The sequence below is a fragment of the Saccopteryx bilineata genome, chromosome 5, assembly GCF_036850765.1.
Source record: "Saccopteryx bilineata isolate mSacBil1 chromosome 5, mSacBil1_pri_phased_curated, whole genome shotgun sequence".
NCBI lineage: Eukaryota > Metazoa > Chordata > Mammalia > Chiroptera > Emballonuridae > Saccopteryx > Saccopteryx bilineata.
The window spans coordinates 108,670,675-108,685,741 of record NC_089494.1 but is presented as its reverse complement, the minus strand read 5'-3'; the positions used below and the strand labels follow the sequence as shown (position 1 = coordinate 108,685,741).

The 15,067-nt window shown below is 37.5% G+C and overlaps 1 protein-coding gene across 2 annotated transcripts in view; it reads left to right on the top strand.

Annotated features, from left to right (window-relative positions):
• SLC35F5 (solute carrier family 35 member F5) overlaps nucleotides 1-12,637 on the top strand; it is a 43,788-nt gene extending 31,151 nt beyond the window's left edge. For both annotated transcript variants that reach the window (XM_066279159.1, XM_066279158.1), the window contains 4 exons: nucleotides 3,501-3,591; nucleotides 7,638-7,792; nucleotides 9,046-9,139; nucleotides 11,840-12,637. In XM_066279159.1, coding sequence (XP_066135256.1) covers nucleotides 3,501-3,591; nucleotides 7,638-7,792; nucleotides 9,046-9,121 — 322 coding nt within the window. In that variant the 3' untranslated portion in view covers nucleotides 9,122-9,139; nucleotides 11,840-12,637. The remainder of the gene's footprint in view (nucleotides 1-3,500; nucleotides 3,592-7,637; nucleotides 7,793-9,045; nucleotides 9,140-11,839) is intronic.
• The last annotated feature ends 2,430 nt before the right edge of the window (nucleotides 12,638-15,067 follow it).

The following is a 15,067-nucleotide window of genomic DNA, read 5'->3' as shown; positions in this document are numbered from 1 at the left end:
CCGTCTGTGCCCTGACCAGGGATTTATTTCCATTTTTCTTTACATGCGTTTTAGGTGCTCACTTTTAACCAAAATGACTTACATATTTTGTTCTACATATTATTATTATTATTATTATTATTATTATTTTAATTTTAGTTTTCCAAAGTGAGAAGCGCGGGTTGGCAGACAGACAGACTCCCACATGAGCCCGACCACGGTCTACCCCGCATGCCCACTAGGGTGCGATGCTCTGCCCATCTGGGCGTTGCTGCAGTGCAACTGAAGCCATTCTAGTGCTTGAGTCAGAGGCCCATGGAGCCATCCTCAGCACCCAGGCCAACTTTGCTTCCATGGAGCCTTGGCTGTGGGAGGGGAAGAGAGAGACAGAGAGGAAGGAGAGGGGGAAGGATGGAGAAGCAGATGGGCACTTCTCCTGTGTGCCCTGACTGGGAATCAAATCCCAGACTTCCACATGCTGGGCTGATGCTATACTGCTGAGCCAACCGGCTGGGGCCTGTTTTACATATTAATACATACATATGATAACATGTATCATACCCTTCTTATGTTCTTGTCCTGTCACTTCTTTTGTTCTGTCATTTCTCTTGCCTCTCTTCACTCTTGGCTCTGAGCAGGTAAAAGTACTTGCTGTGATTTGATTTAATTTAGTCCTTATACACTGTTCACTATAGGTGAACCATAAGTTACTAATCTTAAGCCATTTTTTTTTAATATGAGGAAGGGAGATAGAGAGACAGACTCCCGCATGTGCCCCAACCGGGATCCACCCGGCAATCCCTGTCTGAGGCCGATGCTTGAATCTGAGCTATTTTTAGTGCCAGAGGCTGACTCTTGGACCAGCCAAGCTATCCTCAGTGCCTGGGGCTACACTCGAACCAATTGAGCCACTGGCTGCAGGAGGGGAAGGAGGGAGAGAAGGGGGAGAGGGAGAGAAGCAGTTCTTTCTTATGTGTACTCTGGGAGTTGTACCGAGGATGTCCATACACCAGCTGATGTTCTATCCACAGAACCAATTGGCCAAGGCTTTAGCCATTTTTGACTGCAGTTTCATATGGTTCAACCCAGTGAACCATATCCTTTAAATAATTATGCATTCATTGTATTTTAATACAAATTCGTATTTTCTAGTTTTTTAAGTTTAGTTTAAATTAGAAAATTCCAAAGCAAAGCATTTTTACCTATTTGAAAGAAATAAATTTTTCTTTGGATATTAGACTCAAGGGTTTGGTTTGATCCTTATTACTATTATTACATTGAGGCTCATAGTAAACATGAGCTGTGTCACCTACAAATTTTAAAAGGCTCATTCTTTATCAGGAGCTTTATTTTTAACAAACATAATAAATAGAGTTTCATTATGTTCAGAATTTAATGTAGGCACTGGGGATGATCAAACATGAGTTGTGACATGTAATCTCTCCATTATGTGAGATTTTGGAAGTGACTCCTTTGAAAATTTTAAATTTAAAGGAATTAAAAATAGCATGTTTTACACTATTTTATTGCCTTTTAATTTAACATTTAAAATTAGAAGAGTAACGCATACAATAGTGTACAAAAGGGTTCACAATGAAAACTAAATCTCTCTTCTATCTCAGATTTTCATTTTATTTCCCCTAGAGACAACACTGTTACTTTGTGAACCATCTACACTATTTCCTTTACATACAGAAACATGTATCAGTCTCTTAATATTCCCCTCAGTTTGTTTTATTTTAACACATAAAATATTCAGTACTTTATTATTATTCAGTACTTTATTTTTTTCACAAATTTTCTTATGAATCTTTACATAACAGCACTTAGAGTTCATTTTTTAAAAGCCTATATTTTAAAATACTATATTGTAATCCATTGTGTTACGCAATGGATAGAACATAATGTTTTACCACTTTCTTATTGAGAAACATACGGTATTGAATATTCTCATATATGTCCTTGCATATATGTTAGCATTCTATAGGATAAATGCCTGTGGGTGAAAAAGACTGCATCAAACATGTAGATTTTAGATTTTGATAGCTGCAAAATCGTTTTCCACAGGAGAATACAATTTATATTCCCAACAATGTATTAGGAGTATTTATTATTGAATAGTTAAGTCGGACACTGAAAGTCAGATATGATCAAAGCTATGTTTATCTTTATCTAGAATGGATTTTTCATTACTTCAAGGTTTATTTTTCAGATACACTTCTACAATCAAATGTTTAAGAGTACTTATAGTAATAACTCGGTAACAGTAAAGTTAATAATAAGTAATGAAACAAACATAGCCCTTAAATTCTATGTGTTGGTAATTCAAAACAACCATAAGAAGCATATCAGACTTTTATTGTATTTTGCATTATAAATCTCTAAGAACATATGCTACATTAAAACACACACACACATACACACAGAGGAGGAGGGGAAAGCAAAATAAAAAGAGAAAAAAGGAAAGAAAAAAAGACATAAAACCCCCAAACTCTCATTTTACAGAACAGCTTCTGAGTAATGGGCACCTACTTGATTTCTCTGTACTGTATCAATTAGAACTAATTGATTGTCCAGTCTTTATTGAATACTTCAAGTGACACTTTCAAGAGATTGTCTTTTTTTTTTTTTTTTTTTTTTGCAGTGGTAATTCTATACTGAGCTAGAATTTGCTTGCCTATAATTTCCATGGGTCTGTAATCCTAATCCTAATTATATATATTATGGTTTTATCTTGGCCTATAATTCATTTTTTGTACACCCAAATTATTAGTCTTTATAAATGACTCATCTATTTGGTATAATGCTTTCGTTCATTTTTTTTCTCCAACTGAACCAAATTGTATGCAGATTTATATTTTAAAATTTGATACAAATATTTGATAATTTAAGGTGAAAATAAAATAATTGCTAGTCTAAGGTGGAAATAAAATCAGTTTTGGTTAGGACAATTACTAGAAAAATAGAAAACAATAAGGAAATATCCTTTAAAAATACTCAGGTTTTTTTTTTCAATGTTAAGTCAAACCAAAAGAGCAACATGCATCTAACGACTTAGTTCTCAGGAGGGTGAGATATTTTTGCTTTGAAGACAGACTCACGTTTGCTTATCACTTTCTTAAAATCTATGTTGTGAGATACTGTCCTAAAACTTTAATAAAGCTGCCTTCTTTTTTTAGCAAATTATTACTATAATAACTCTTGAGAGTTTTGTAAAATACATTAAGGACATTTAAGCTCTACATTCAAAATTGAATAATATCTGTAAGCAGATCTTGATAATAGCATAAACCACCTCAAAATGTTTATACTTATATGTTTGGATTTCTACTATTTCAAGATAAACTTTAAGAATTATCCTAGTAACTTCATTATTTATTGTTTCTCCGTTCATCCTGAGCTTTTATTTTTGCTTTTGATCTCTCACATCTATATTTTAGGGTAGGTAGTCTTTGATCATTGTTTTTCTTTAGTTCTTTTACTTTTTTAATATGGAAATGTATGTTTTTTTCTTTTTTTAGGGGCTGCTTTCTTACCTCATCATTGATAGGCACACTTGCACTAAGCCTTACAATACCTCTGTCCATAATAGCTGACATGTGTATGCAAAAGGTAAGGCGAAACTATTTATTAGATATTCTATGTTTATTGTTAATTATTATTTTTTAATTTTTTTTTATTTTGTGAACGAGAGAGACGGGTAGGAAGGGAGAGAGATGAGAATCATCAATTCGTAGTTACATCACTTTAGTTGTTCATTGATTACTTCTCATGTGTGCCATGACCTAGGGGGCTACAACTGAGCCAGTTGTCCTCTTGCTCAAGCCGGCGGCCTCATGTTCAAGCTGGTGAGCCTGCATTCAAGCCAGATGAACCTGCTCTCAAGCTGGTGACCTTGGAGTTTCAAACCTGGGTCTTCAGTGTCCCAGGTCAATGTTTCATCCACTATGCCACCACTGGTCAGGCCTATGTTCACTATTAAAAACTGGGATAATGAAAGTTAAGAGATGTGACTAAATTATAAGAGATACAATCATGAATAATACTTAATGCCCTCTCTCCCAAGGTGCTAACTACATAGAGATTTAAAAAGTAGCAAAAGAAATAAATAATCTCTTATATTAACTTTTCAATTTTTAATCTAAGAGCAGTATCTTCATATGTAGTTCACCAGTTTGTAGCTGATTATGTCCCTTACTTTCTTTGTTAAGTTAGCAGTGTGAAGTAGAAGATTGATTTTACATGTAAGTAGGAGTTTTGATTTCTAAGATAACCTGCTTAACACTGTGCAATACGAGCAGTGTTGTTTCTCCTCAAGTGCTCGTTTCTCTCTAAGTCAGCAGGGCAGGGCTTCTTCTTCTATGAAGTCTTGGTCTGAATATGGGGATCGTGTTATAAATCTTGGCAATATTGCAAACATTGCAGAAAAGAGAATTTGTGTTTCTCCCAGCAGCCTGAAGGGAGGAGTTTCTTTAGTGCTCCTTAGGGTTAATGAAGAGAAGAGGTGTGCCATTGGCTAATGCTAAAAGATGTAGTGTAGCCATGTATCACTCAGTTTGATATTTGTAAGCTTCTAAGTAACAAAATGGTGTGTGTTTTGGGTGTGGGGGTGTTTGGGGGTGGTTTAATATAATTAGAAAAGGAAATACTTGAAAGCCTAAAGGCTTATAATATGTAGAAGTTATAATCAGATTTTGAAAACTGTTTTTCTTTAGATCTTTGTGCATGTTTTAAGATAAAGGCAAAATACTCTCAATAATATCTGTCTTTTTAAAAAATGCTGTGCTGATACTTTGTTTTTTGGTATAATAAATTCTTATTTGTCATGGTTAAAAATGAAGATCTCCTTAATTGAGAATTATCTTATGTACCATGCACTTATAAAGAATGTATTATAAAATATATATAACACTAAATTTACACATATTAGATTCTTATATAGATTTAAATAATATCCAGGTCCTTCTACATATCAGGGTTATAATCTTGAATAATAACTAAAATTATTCTAGTGAAACGGATGTGCTTCTGATTAGAGGATTTTGGTAGACCATTGCACAAATTAACTTACTGATATTTTGAAAGTATCAGCTTTTTTAGATTTGAAAAATAAAAATTGAAGGTTAATTTTAGGGAATTTTAAAAGGAGAATGGTCACAGGGGATCTAATTTTATTAAATGATTTTATAATTTGTTTAATCAGATACTTTAAGATGAAGGCAAAACACAAGAAATGGAGAGAGAGAGAGAGAGTGTGTGTGTGTGTGTGTGTGTCTTCACATCTGTTATTGGACAGCTATTTAAATGACTAGGCTGTCTCTGGTGGGAATTGAGAGTAAGAAGGTACCTTCTGGAAAAAGCAGCAGGCTATGGCCCAGAGCTGTACCAAAATCATGATAGAGAAATCTACTCATGAGCCTTTTTGATTCTATTAACCAGCTATATTTATATATTGTTTCTGAAATGTTAGCATTTATTAACAGTATTTATTGTGCTTAAAACAAATTGATATTTTAACCTATTTATAATTGATATTTTGAATAATAGGAACCATCCCTGATTGTATTCAGATTTATATTTAGGAATTAGACTTTTTTTTGTTTATATGGGCAATTTTCTTTGTTAAAAAATGTCTTCATTTTTAAAAATTGTCTTCCTAGCTCTTTGAAAATCAAAGTAGAAGTTTTTAAATATGTGGCAACACATAACTGCATTGTTAAAAGTGAACTTTGCCTTTAAAAGTCACCTAGGGTTTTAGTTGAATATTCATGAAGTCATTCTATCAGCTATACCTACATTTTTAACTCTCATTAATCTTAAGTGTTTCATATTTTTCTGCTCTTGAGTCGTTTAAGAATATCATAGTTTTTCTAGATTATTAAGTATGCTGGCAAATGTTCCTAGAATTGGTTATACCAATAACTTAATAACAATAAGAAGGCTTTATATTTTCTCTTACTCACTGATCTTTCCTCGGTGTTATTAGGCTGACTCAGCCTGTGTGTGTACCATATGAGCAGAATGTGCATGTTTAAAATTGTCAGTGATTATTCATGTGTTATGCATTGTGAGTCCCTCATAAAAAACTCCATTGCTGTAATGGTGCTATGAGATAGTATGTTTCCCATTAAAGAGAGTCTTGTCTATGATTCTATACCTTGTTTTATTAACCCTTGCAGAGGGCAAGAATAATTTTTACTCCCTATTTTAAAGGTAGGAGTTACTATTCTTATTATTAATTTTAAAGCAGACCACCTTATGTTGTAGTTAAGTCTCAGAATTTAATCATGCAGGGTTCTTTTTTTGTTCTTTTCTGAGTGTGAGAGAGAGACAGACAGAAAAGGAGAGAGATGAGAAACATCAACTTGTAGTTGTGGCACCTTAGTTGTTCATTGATTGCTTCTCATATGTACTTTGACTGGGGAGGCTCCAGCTGAGCCAGTGTCCCCTCGCTCAAACCAGTGACCTTAGGTTTTCAAACCTGGGACCTCAGCATCCCAGGCCATTGCTCCATTCACTGCACCATCACTGGTCACGCAGTGCAGGCTTTTTAAAAAAAATTTTATTTTATTTATTCATTTTAGAGAGGAGAGAGAGAGAGAGAGAGAGAGAGAGAGAGAGAGAGAGGGAGAGGGAGGAGAGAGGAGAGAGAGACAGGGGGAGGAGCTGGAAGCATCAACTCCCATATGTGCCTTGACCAGGCAAGCCCAGGGTTTCGAACCAGTCACCTCAGCATTTCCAGGTTGACGTTTTATCCACTGCACCACCACGTCAGGCCTAGTGCAGGCTTTTTTGACATTTGTTTTTGATATTTGTTAAATCTATGTGGTAAAGGTCAACCAACTACTTGAAAGAAGAAAAAGAGAAGAATAATTTTGGGGCGTCACTTTACGGCATCTCATTATTTTTCATTTCCTCGTCCACCCCGATGAAGTGATGGGTTGGCGGGTCAGCGTGGTGATGCCGAGCCCTGTGCACGGCTGAGGCAGGTGGGCTGCGGTCCTCTCTGCCTGGCATTTCTCCATGAAAGTATTCCTGTTCGTAGCCTTTATTTTACATAGTCATGATTTCCCTTTTGAATTTTTCTCATTTGTTACTAGATAATCAAGCCCCTTTTAAGTGCTAGGATTAAAGTTTCTTGCAGATTGTTAATAAAAGGTTTATAAAAATTGCAGTTAAGAGTTTTATCTGTTTTTAGTACTGTCTCAAGAAAAGAATTATGACAATACAACATATCACAACGAAAGCTAACAGTTTTTTAAAATGTGAGTTTTTGATGATGACTTCAGAAACTGAAAGGAGTAATCAACTTGAGAAGAAGCAGTAATCAGTAAAGAAGAAATAGGTGATGTGATGCGTAAAACAAAAGCTTAAAGTTTTATAATTCTGGTCTCAGCCATACTGTGCCTAGTAGATGAAATGCATATCTTCCTGGCTTTTCTCTCAGCTGTTTTCCAGAGAGAAGTAGTTTTGTTGGTAATTTAAACATGGGATTAATATATTGAAGTCCTGAATCCTTTTATTTAATACTAGTGTACGTAGTAGTATTTTCTTGATGTTTTAACTTATTCCTGCAACTCTTCATAAATGGAAGGCTTTATTAAAAGGGAAGTTTGTCTTCATGATAATTGTGGGGTTTCTTTTCTTATTATTTTTAGGTGCAGTTTTCCTGGTTATTTTTTGCAGGCGCTATCCCTGTATTTTTTTCATTTTTTATTGTGACTCTCCTATGCCATTATAATAATTGGGATCCTGTTATGGTGGGAATCAGAAGAATTTTTGCCTTTATATGCAGAAAGCATCGAATCCAGAGGTAGGTTTAGTCACAATGTAAATTTTTTAAAAATAATGTTTACTAAATAGATTTATGCTGGCCTCACTTTTAAAGATTTATGTGAAGAATTATTGAAAGCATATAATTTATATATGTATGTTGCCAAGTAAAAAGTAAATAATTTGTTCAGAATTTTAGGTTGTTAAGATAGTTTCTTCACAACTACTTTTTCTTTTTTTTTTTTTTTTTTACAGAAACAGTCAGAGAGAGGGATAGATAGGGACAGACAGACAGGAATGGAGAGAGATGAGAAGCATCAATCATCAGTTTTTCATTGTGGCACTTTAGTTGTTCATTGATTGCTTTCTCATATGTGCCTTGACCGTGGGGCCACAGTAGACCAAGTAACCCCTTGCTTGAGCCAGCGACCTTGGGTCCAAGCTGGTGAGCTTTGCTCAAACCAGATGAGCCCGCACTCAAGCTAGTGACCTCGGGGTCTCGAACCTGGGTCCTCCACATCCCAGTCTGACGCTTTATTTACTGCACCACTGCCTGGTCAGGCTACTTTTTCTTTTTTTAATGTTTTTGATTCACTGGTAAAACCAGAATGCTTACTGTTTTGCTATAACAAATTTAAATGTAGAAAAATTTTATTGGTTTAAATAAAATTCATAATATAACATTGCCACAAATTTTCTTTTTCAACTTTTTTTTTCCTTCTTTCCAAGTCAGAGGAGGGGCGATAGAGAGACAGACTCCTGCACGTGCCCCTACTGGGATCCACCCAGTAACCCCCATCTGGGGTCAATACTCTGCCCATCTGGGGCCAAGCTTGCAACTGAACTATTTTTAGCACCTGAGGTGGAGACTCCATGGAGCCATCCTCAGTGCCTGGGGCCAATGCGCTTGAAGCAGTTGAGCCATGGCTGTGGGATGGGAAGAGGGAGAGAGAGAGAAAGAGAGGGAAAACAGGGGAGAGGGAGGGGTGAAGAAGCAGATAAGCGCTTCTCCTGTGTGCCCTGACTGGGAATTGAACCCTGGACATCCACATGCTGGGCCGACGCTCTACCACTGAGCAAACCAGCCAGGGCCTTTTACAACTTTTTAAAGAGAAAAAACTTTTCACATTCTACCATAAAAAGAACTTGGGACAAGTTGTTGGAAAATTTTGCCCTAGTCTTAGTTCTGACTGCACAGCTGCAGTCATTTGTATGAGTCATTTTTAAGAGTTTCTTTCAGCTCTAAAGCTTTCACTCTAAAGCTTTCATTAACTGTTGTGTGTTTTTTTAAAGGGTTCCAGAAGACAGCGAACAGTGTGAGAGTCTTATTCCTATGCACAGTGTTGCTCAGGAGGATGGAGCTAGTTAGCTCTTGTCAGTAGTCCAGGTTTGTATGTTGGCTGGCATCAGTGTTGATTAAGGTTCTAATTCTTATATTGCTTAAATAAAGAATTGAATTTCCATAATTAGTTGTTTGAGAGGCAGTTTAACCTAGAGCAGGGGTCGGGAAACTTTTTGGCTGAGAGAGCCATGAATGCTACATATTTTAAAATGTAATTCCGTGAGAGCCATACAACAACCCATGTACGTTATGCATTATCCAATAAAAATTGGGTGTTGTCCTGGAAGACAGCTGTGATTGGCTCCAGCCACCTGCAATCATGGACCTGAGCGGTAGAAAATGAATGGATTATAATACATGAGAATGTTTTATATTTTTAATGTTATTATTATTTTAAAGATTTGTCTGCGAGCCAGATGCAGCCATCAAAAGAGCCACATCTGGCTCACGAGCCATAGGTTCCCGACCCCTGACCTAGAGGCTAAACTGGGTTTCAATTCTAGCTTCTCCATGCACTAGCTGTGTGACCTTATACAAAGTTTTTAATCTCTCTCTGCGCAATTTTTTTATTTGTGAAATGGGGTTACAACAGAATCTCTCTCATAAGGTTGTTAGAAGTATTGAATACTTTATAAGTTTGAAGTATGTACAATATTAGTACTGATTCAAACTAAGTGATCCCAAGTTTTAACTGTTACTTTTATTCATGGTAAGAGTCATCATTTTACTTAATGATATACTTTAGAAACATATTTTTTCTCTATGAGTATAAAACTCAGAAAAACAGTAATACTTTGATGTATGTTCAGTCTTTTTTCTATACATGTGTGTGTTATCATAACTGGCACAGTGTGTATTCTGACTGTGCTTTTTCACGTAACAATGTTTCAAGAAAATTTCCCCAGTATTTTTTTAATTTTAAGAAATATTGCCTGACCTGTGGTGGTGCAGTGGATCAAGTGTTGACCTGGAATGCTGAGGTCACCGGTTCGAAACCCTGGGCTTGCCTGGTCAAGGCACATATGGGAGTTGATGCTTCCTGCTCCTCCCCTCTTTTCTCTCTCTCTCTTTTAAAACGAATAAAGTCTTTAAAAAGAAACTGAAATATTATCTTTTATATTTCTTACCTAACAGAAAGTACATGATATTTTATGTTTCACTGAATGCTTGAAATATACATACATCATTGGCAGGTACGAAAGTGATTATTTATTGAGAATGAGAGATCACAGTAAGTTACTGAAATTCTGGACATTCGGGTCCCTTTCTTCTGAGATAACTTTAGGCAATTTAGACTGAAGTGTTTCCTGATTGCAACTGGGTTCCCATAGCATTCACCTAGAACATTGCGTTCACCTGCTGTCAACTAACTTCTTGTAGTCACACTGATTTTGAAGCCTAAATAAATTCTTCATGTTAATTGCATATCTAAACTGAAAGTTATGGTCTTGGTTCTGTTTTTCTGTGGTTGGCCATTTTCCCCTTCTGTTACGATGGCTGTGTATGCCTGTTGTCGGAAGAGTTCGAGTTCTGCAGGACGTCCTGTAGGAGGCAGCTGTGGCCCTGCTCTGCACCAGCTCTCCTGCTTTCATTCTTCCCCATTCTCAGGGCTTACTTCAAACTCTTGTCTCGTCTTCTGGTGTTTTCCTCGCTGTCCCTCTAAGTACCATGTGTATACTTCTGTGTCTTGATTCCTCAGTTTTAGGTATATTCAGTTGATTTTTCCACTGTGGTAAAAGAGGATAGATTCCTTTTATGTGTCCACCTCCTCTGCCCCCCCCCCCCCCCGCCTGTCTCCCAACCCTGTATCGTTCCTTCTTCCTTATCAGCTTATTTAGTGCATAAATTTAGATAGATCTATTACCAGCATTTACATTGTTAGGACTATACAAATGTTACTTTTACCTGAGCCACATAGATTGTGTTTGGCATTTTCCCAATCCAGAAACCCTGTTTTTTTAGGGAATAAACCTCAAATTTTCTCCTGGGTAGAGGCTCCAACTGTGAAAAATAGGGAAGGGCATTGGAGTGTCTAACTGCTTTTTATATACAATTTATACCCAATTGCTTGTTTTTAGTTTCTTCACTTTAGGATGATGCCTGATCATATTTCTCATTGCTGGCTATGAATTAGCTGCTGTTTTCTTATCTCTGCTCTTCTCTTTGTCCATGTGGTTTATTCTATTAAAAAAAATTTGTTTACTGTCTTTTTATTGAGGATTTAGGGACCGATTAGAACTAATTATGTGTTTATTTTCCATCTTTAAATGTTAAAAAATCCACATAGTTATTCTTTAAAGCTTTTTATTGCTATAATTTATCCATTTCCCTCCCTGGTATGCTCTGCATTATTCCCATGCTCACGTTCATGTCCACCCCCACAGGGGGGAGTGAGAGCTGGAGGGAGGGGAGCCAGTGAAGCCTGCGGAGCAAGCACGGCGGCAGCGTAGAGTGGGACAGGTTGCAGGAGTCCCAGTGGGGCGGAGGGGAAAGTCACCGCGATTAACTTACTACAGGGTCTTCCAGTGGAACCGGGGTCAGCCTTCGTGAGTTCCTAGTACTCGCAAGTTTCAGTAACCAGTTATATAGAATACATATCATGTAATTATAAGTACACATAGATACAGTCTTTGATATATATTTCAATGTTAAAATAATTTACTTTTTAAAATATAAATTATAGAAAATTAAAGCTATGACATTTACTATCTAATGATAGTTTTTTATACTTATTCTTATTTTCAGCTTGACAATGGAACATTATACAGCGAAGAGACAATCTCCAGCAAGTTTTTGGAGAAAAATGATTCAGTGCCTAATCTGAAAAATCATAGTTTCAGTTCTTTGGAACTCTAAAGTATATTTTCCTCATACCAGTGTTTTTCATTGTCATACTGAAGTCCTGTGCTGTGTGGCTGTGTGTCATGACAGCTGCAGGAGGTCTCCACTCACAGCCCCTGAGGGACGCCCTGCCCTACACTCTCAAGGAATTCAGCTAATGAAAGAATTGGAACTAATCCTAATGCTTTGGAGATTTTTATCTTCACATATTATTTGTTTAGTGCTGGACTGTATTATGAAAATGTTTTGAAGAAATCGTTTAGTTTGTAGATCAGTGTCTTACAGGTCAAATGCTAAATTAAGCTTCCTATAATAGGTACAGATTATATTTTTGAGTTTGTAGAATATTGCAAATTAACATAAAAAATGTTTAATTTATGTAACAAATGTTCTCATGCAGATTTGGATTCGGAAAGAGAGAAGATCTGGTACTTACACTACGTATACTGTATTGTCCTTTCATAGCGTTAGGTGCCTTATATTTTAAATCGGACAAACCACGACAAATCTGAAAGGGGAAATATTGTAAAATGAAGAATTATGTATTTCTAAAGGCTGTATTGCTGTAAATTTAATTGACAAAGCTCTGCTTAATTTAGAGTTTTGAAGAAATAGTCTCTTCAATTAAGACATTTGCATAATGGAATGATTTAAATTGAAGTGATAAAGAGAATTATTAAAATAAAATTTTATATCTATTTATATTTGCATATTATAGATCTACCAGTTGGTTTCTGCTTTTTTCCCTTCATATAAATCTGCTAAATTACTATAGAACTGGATGCTGCTTCTTTAAATAATTCTAGTTTTTAAGAAATAATTTTTAATGGGTAAAATACCAAAGAAGAAAAGCAAGAAAAAATCCTACTTTAAAAATTACATTTGAGGCCCTGGCCGGTTGGCTCAGTGGTAGAGTGTCGGCCTGGCGTGCAGGAGTCCTGGGTTCAATTCCCGGTCAGGGCACACAGGAGAGGTGCCCATCTGCTTCTCCACCCCTCCCCCTCTCCTTCCTCTCTGTCTCTCTCTTCCCATCCCGCAGCCAAGGCTCCATTGGAGCAAAGTTGGCCCGGGCGCTGAGGATGGCTCTGTGGCCTCTGCCTCAGGTGCTAGAATGGCTCTGGTTGCAACAGAGCATCGCCCCCTGGTGGACGTGCTGGGTGGATCCCAGTCAAGTGCATGCAGGAGTCTGTCTGACTGCCTCTCTGTTTCCAGTTTCGGAAAAATACAAAAAAAAAAAAATTACATTTGAATTTTCTCTACCAAACTTAAATTAAATGTAAAATACACATAATTTTAACTCTTAAACTTAGGTCTTATACATCTTTATGGTTCAGTTGCTCCTGGACCCTCTTGACCGTACACATCGGGTGAGTGTGTGTCTCAGGATTCATCTAGGTCTTTCATTTATCAGTACCAATTTCCTGTTCAAGTTTTGTGAGATTAGTTCATTTCTCTTCAAAATTTCTTAACAAAGCAAATTTTTAAAATTCTCTTTGCCATGTTCAACTTCAGTTTGTCTCACATTCTTAAAAATGCTTTGGTGTTACCGTGAGTCTAAAATGAAGGTTAGCGATCTTTCTCCTTGTCCTGAGCACTTTTATGTTATGTTAATTAAAAAGATTGTTTATGATATAGTTAAAAACCACACAGCTCTCCTATTTGGTGCCACTGATAATTCCTGTTAAGCTAACAGTAATTTTGGTTTTATAAGCTTGACATGGGGTAAGGGAATGTAAACAGTGTTGATATCTAAGGAATTTTCTCCTGAAAAGACCTTAATGAGGCCCTGGCTGGTTGGCTCAGTGGCAGAGCCTTGGCCTGGCGGGTGGAATCCCCCGGGTTCGATTCCCAGCCAGGGCACACAGGAGAAGCACCCATCTGCTTCTCCACCCCTCCCCCTCTCCTTCCTCTCTGTCTCTCTCTTCCCCTCCTGCAGCCAAGGCTCCATTGGAGCAAAGTTGGCCTGGGTGCTGAGGCTCCACCTCAGGTGCTAGAATGGCTCTGGCCACAATGGAGCAATGCTCCAGATGGGCAGAGAGCATCGCCCCCTTGCTGGGTGGACCCCGGTTGGGCACAGGCGGGAGTCTGAGTGCCTTCCCGCTTCTAACTTTGGAAAAATACAAAAACAAAAAACAAACAAAAAACTTAATGAAGTAACATTTCAATTACGCAAAGACTAATTTTGGCTGAAGTTTATTATCTAGCCACCTCCACTTTGTTTCTGCTGTTTGGCAGTTCACCAATACCTTGAACCCCTGGTTGACAAACTGTGGCTCTTTGGCCCCTTGAGTGTGGCTCTTCCACAAAATAGCACATGTGGGCGCTACCTCGATAAGGGATGTACCTACCTATATAGTTTAAGTTTAAAAAATTTGGCTCTCAAAAGAGATTTCAATTGTGGTACTGTTACTATTTGGCTCTGTTGACTGATGAGTTTGCCGACCACTGCCTTAAACAAGTGGAAAAGGCAGAGTAAGAAAAGGGGGAAGAGAGATGGGTTTGGGTGGTGTGCTCTCTACCCCTGTAACTTCAAGTTCACTCTTCAGAAATGACTGTGCACTCTTGCCTCCTGCTGGACCACTAAGGTACCTACTCTTGGGCCTTTATTTTTTTCAAAATCTTTTGCTCTCTTTCAGAACCATGTCAATGTCATCAAGTGGGATTCTTCCGAGATGTTGCTAGCATCCTGCTCAGATGACATGCCATTAAAGGTAGTGTGCTCTGGAAGCATGGCTGCTCAATCCTGGATAACCCCTGTAGTCTTGCATTCGTGGCAGCTGTGACTGCAAGTTTTGCAATGGACACTCTTCCTGACACTAAATTCTCCCGATTGCTACTCTATGTCTCGCTGTCACTATTAACTTCTGTTGATCATTAGAGGATCATGCTGAGACCTTCCCCTCCCCTGTGGCCTTATCACTGGTGCCCCCAGGATTTTTCCCACCCCTCCCCCTGGGCAGTGACCTGTGGGTAGGTGAACTTTCCTGGAGCTGCACACCTAACAGCCACTCACAGAATGACTGATGTTGAACTGTTCCCAGCTGCAGAAACATCATTGGCTTACGTTGTCCCCATGTGTTCTCTAGATCTGAAGTATGAAGCAGGGTACATGTGTTCATGACTTTCAGACTT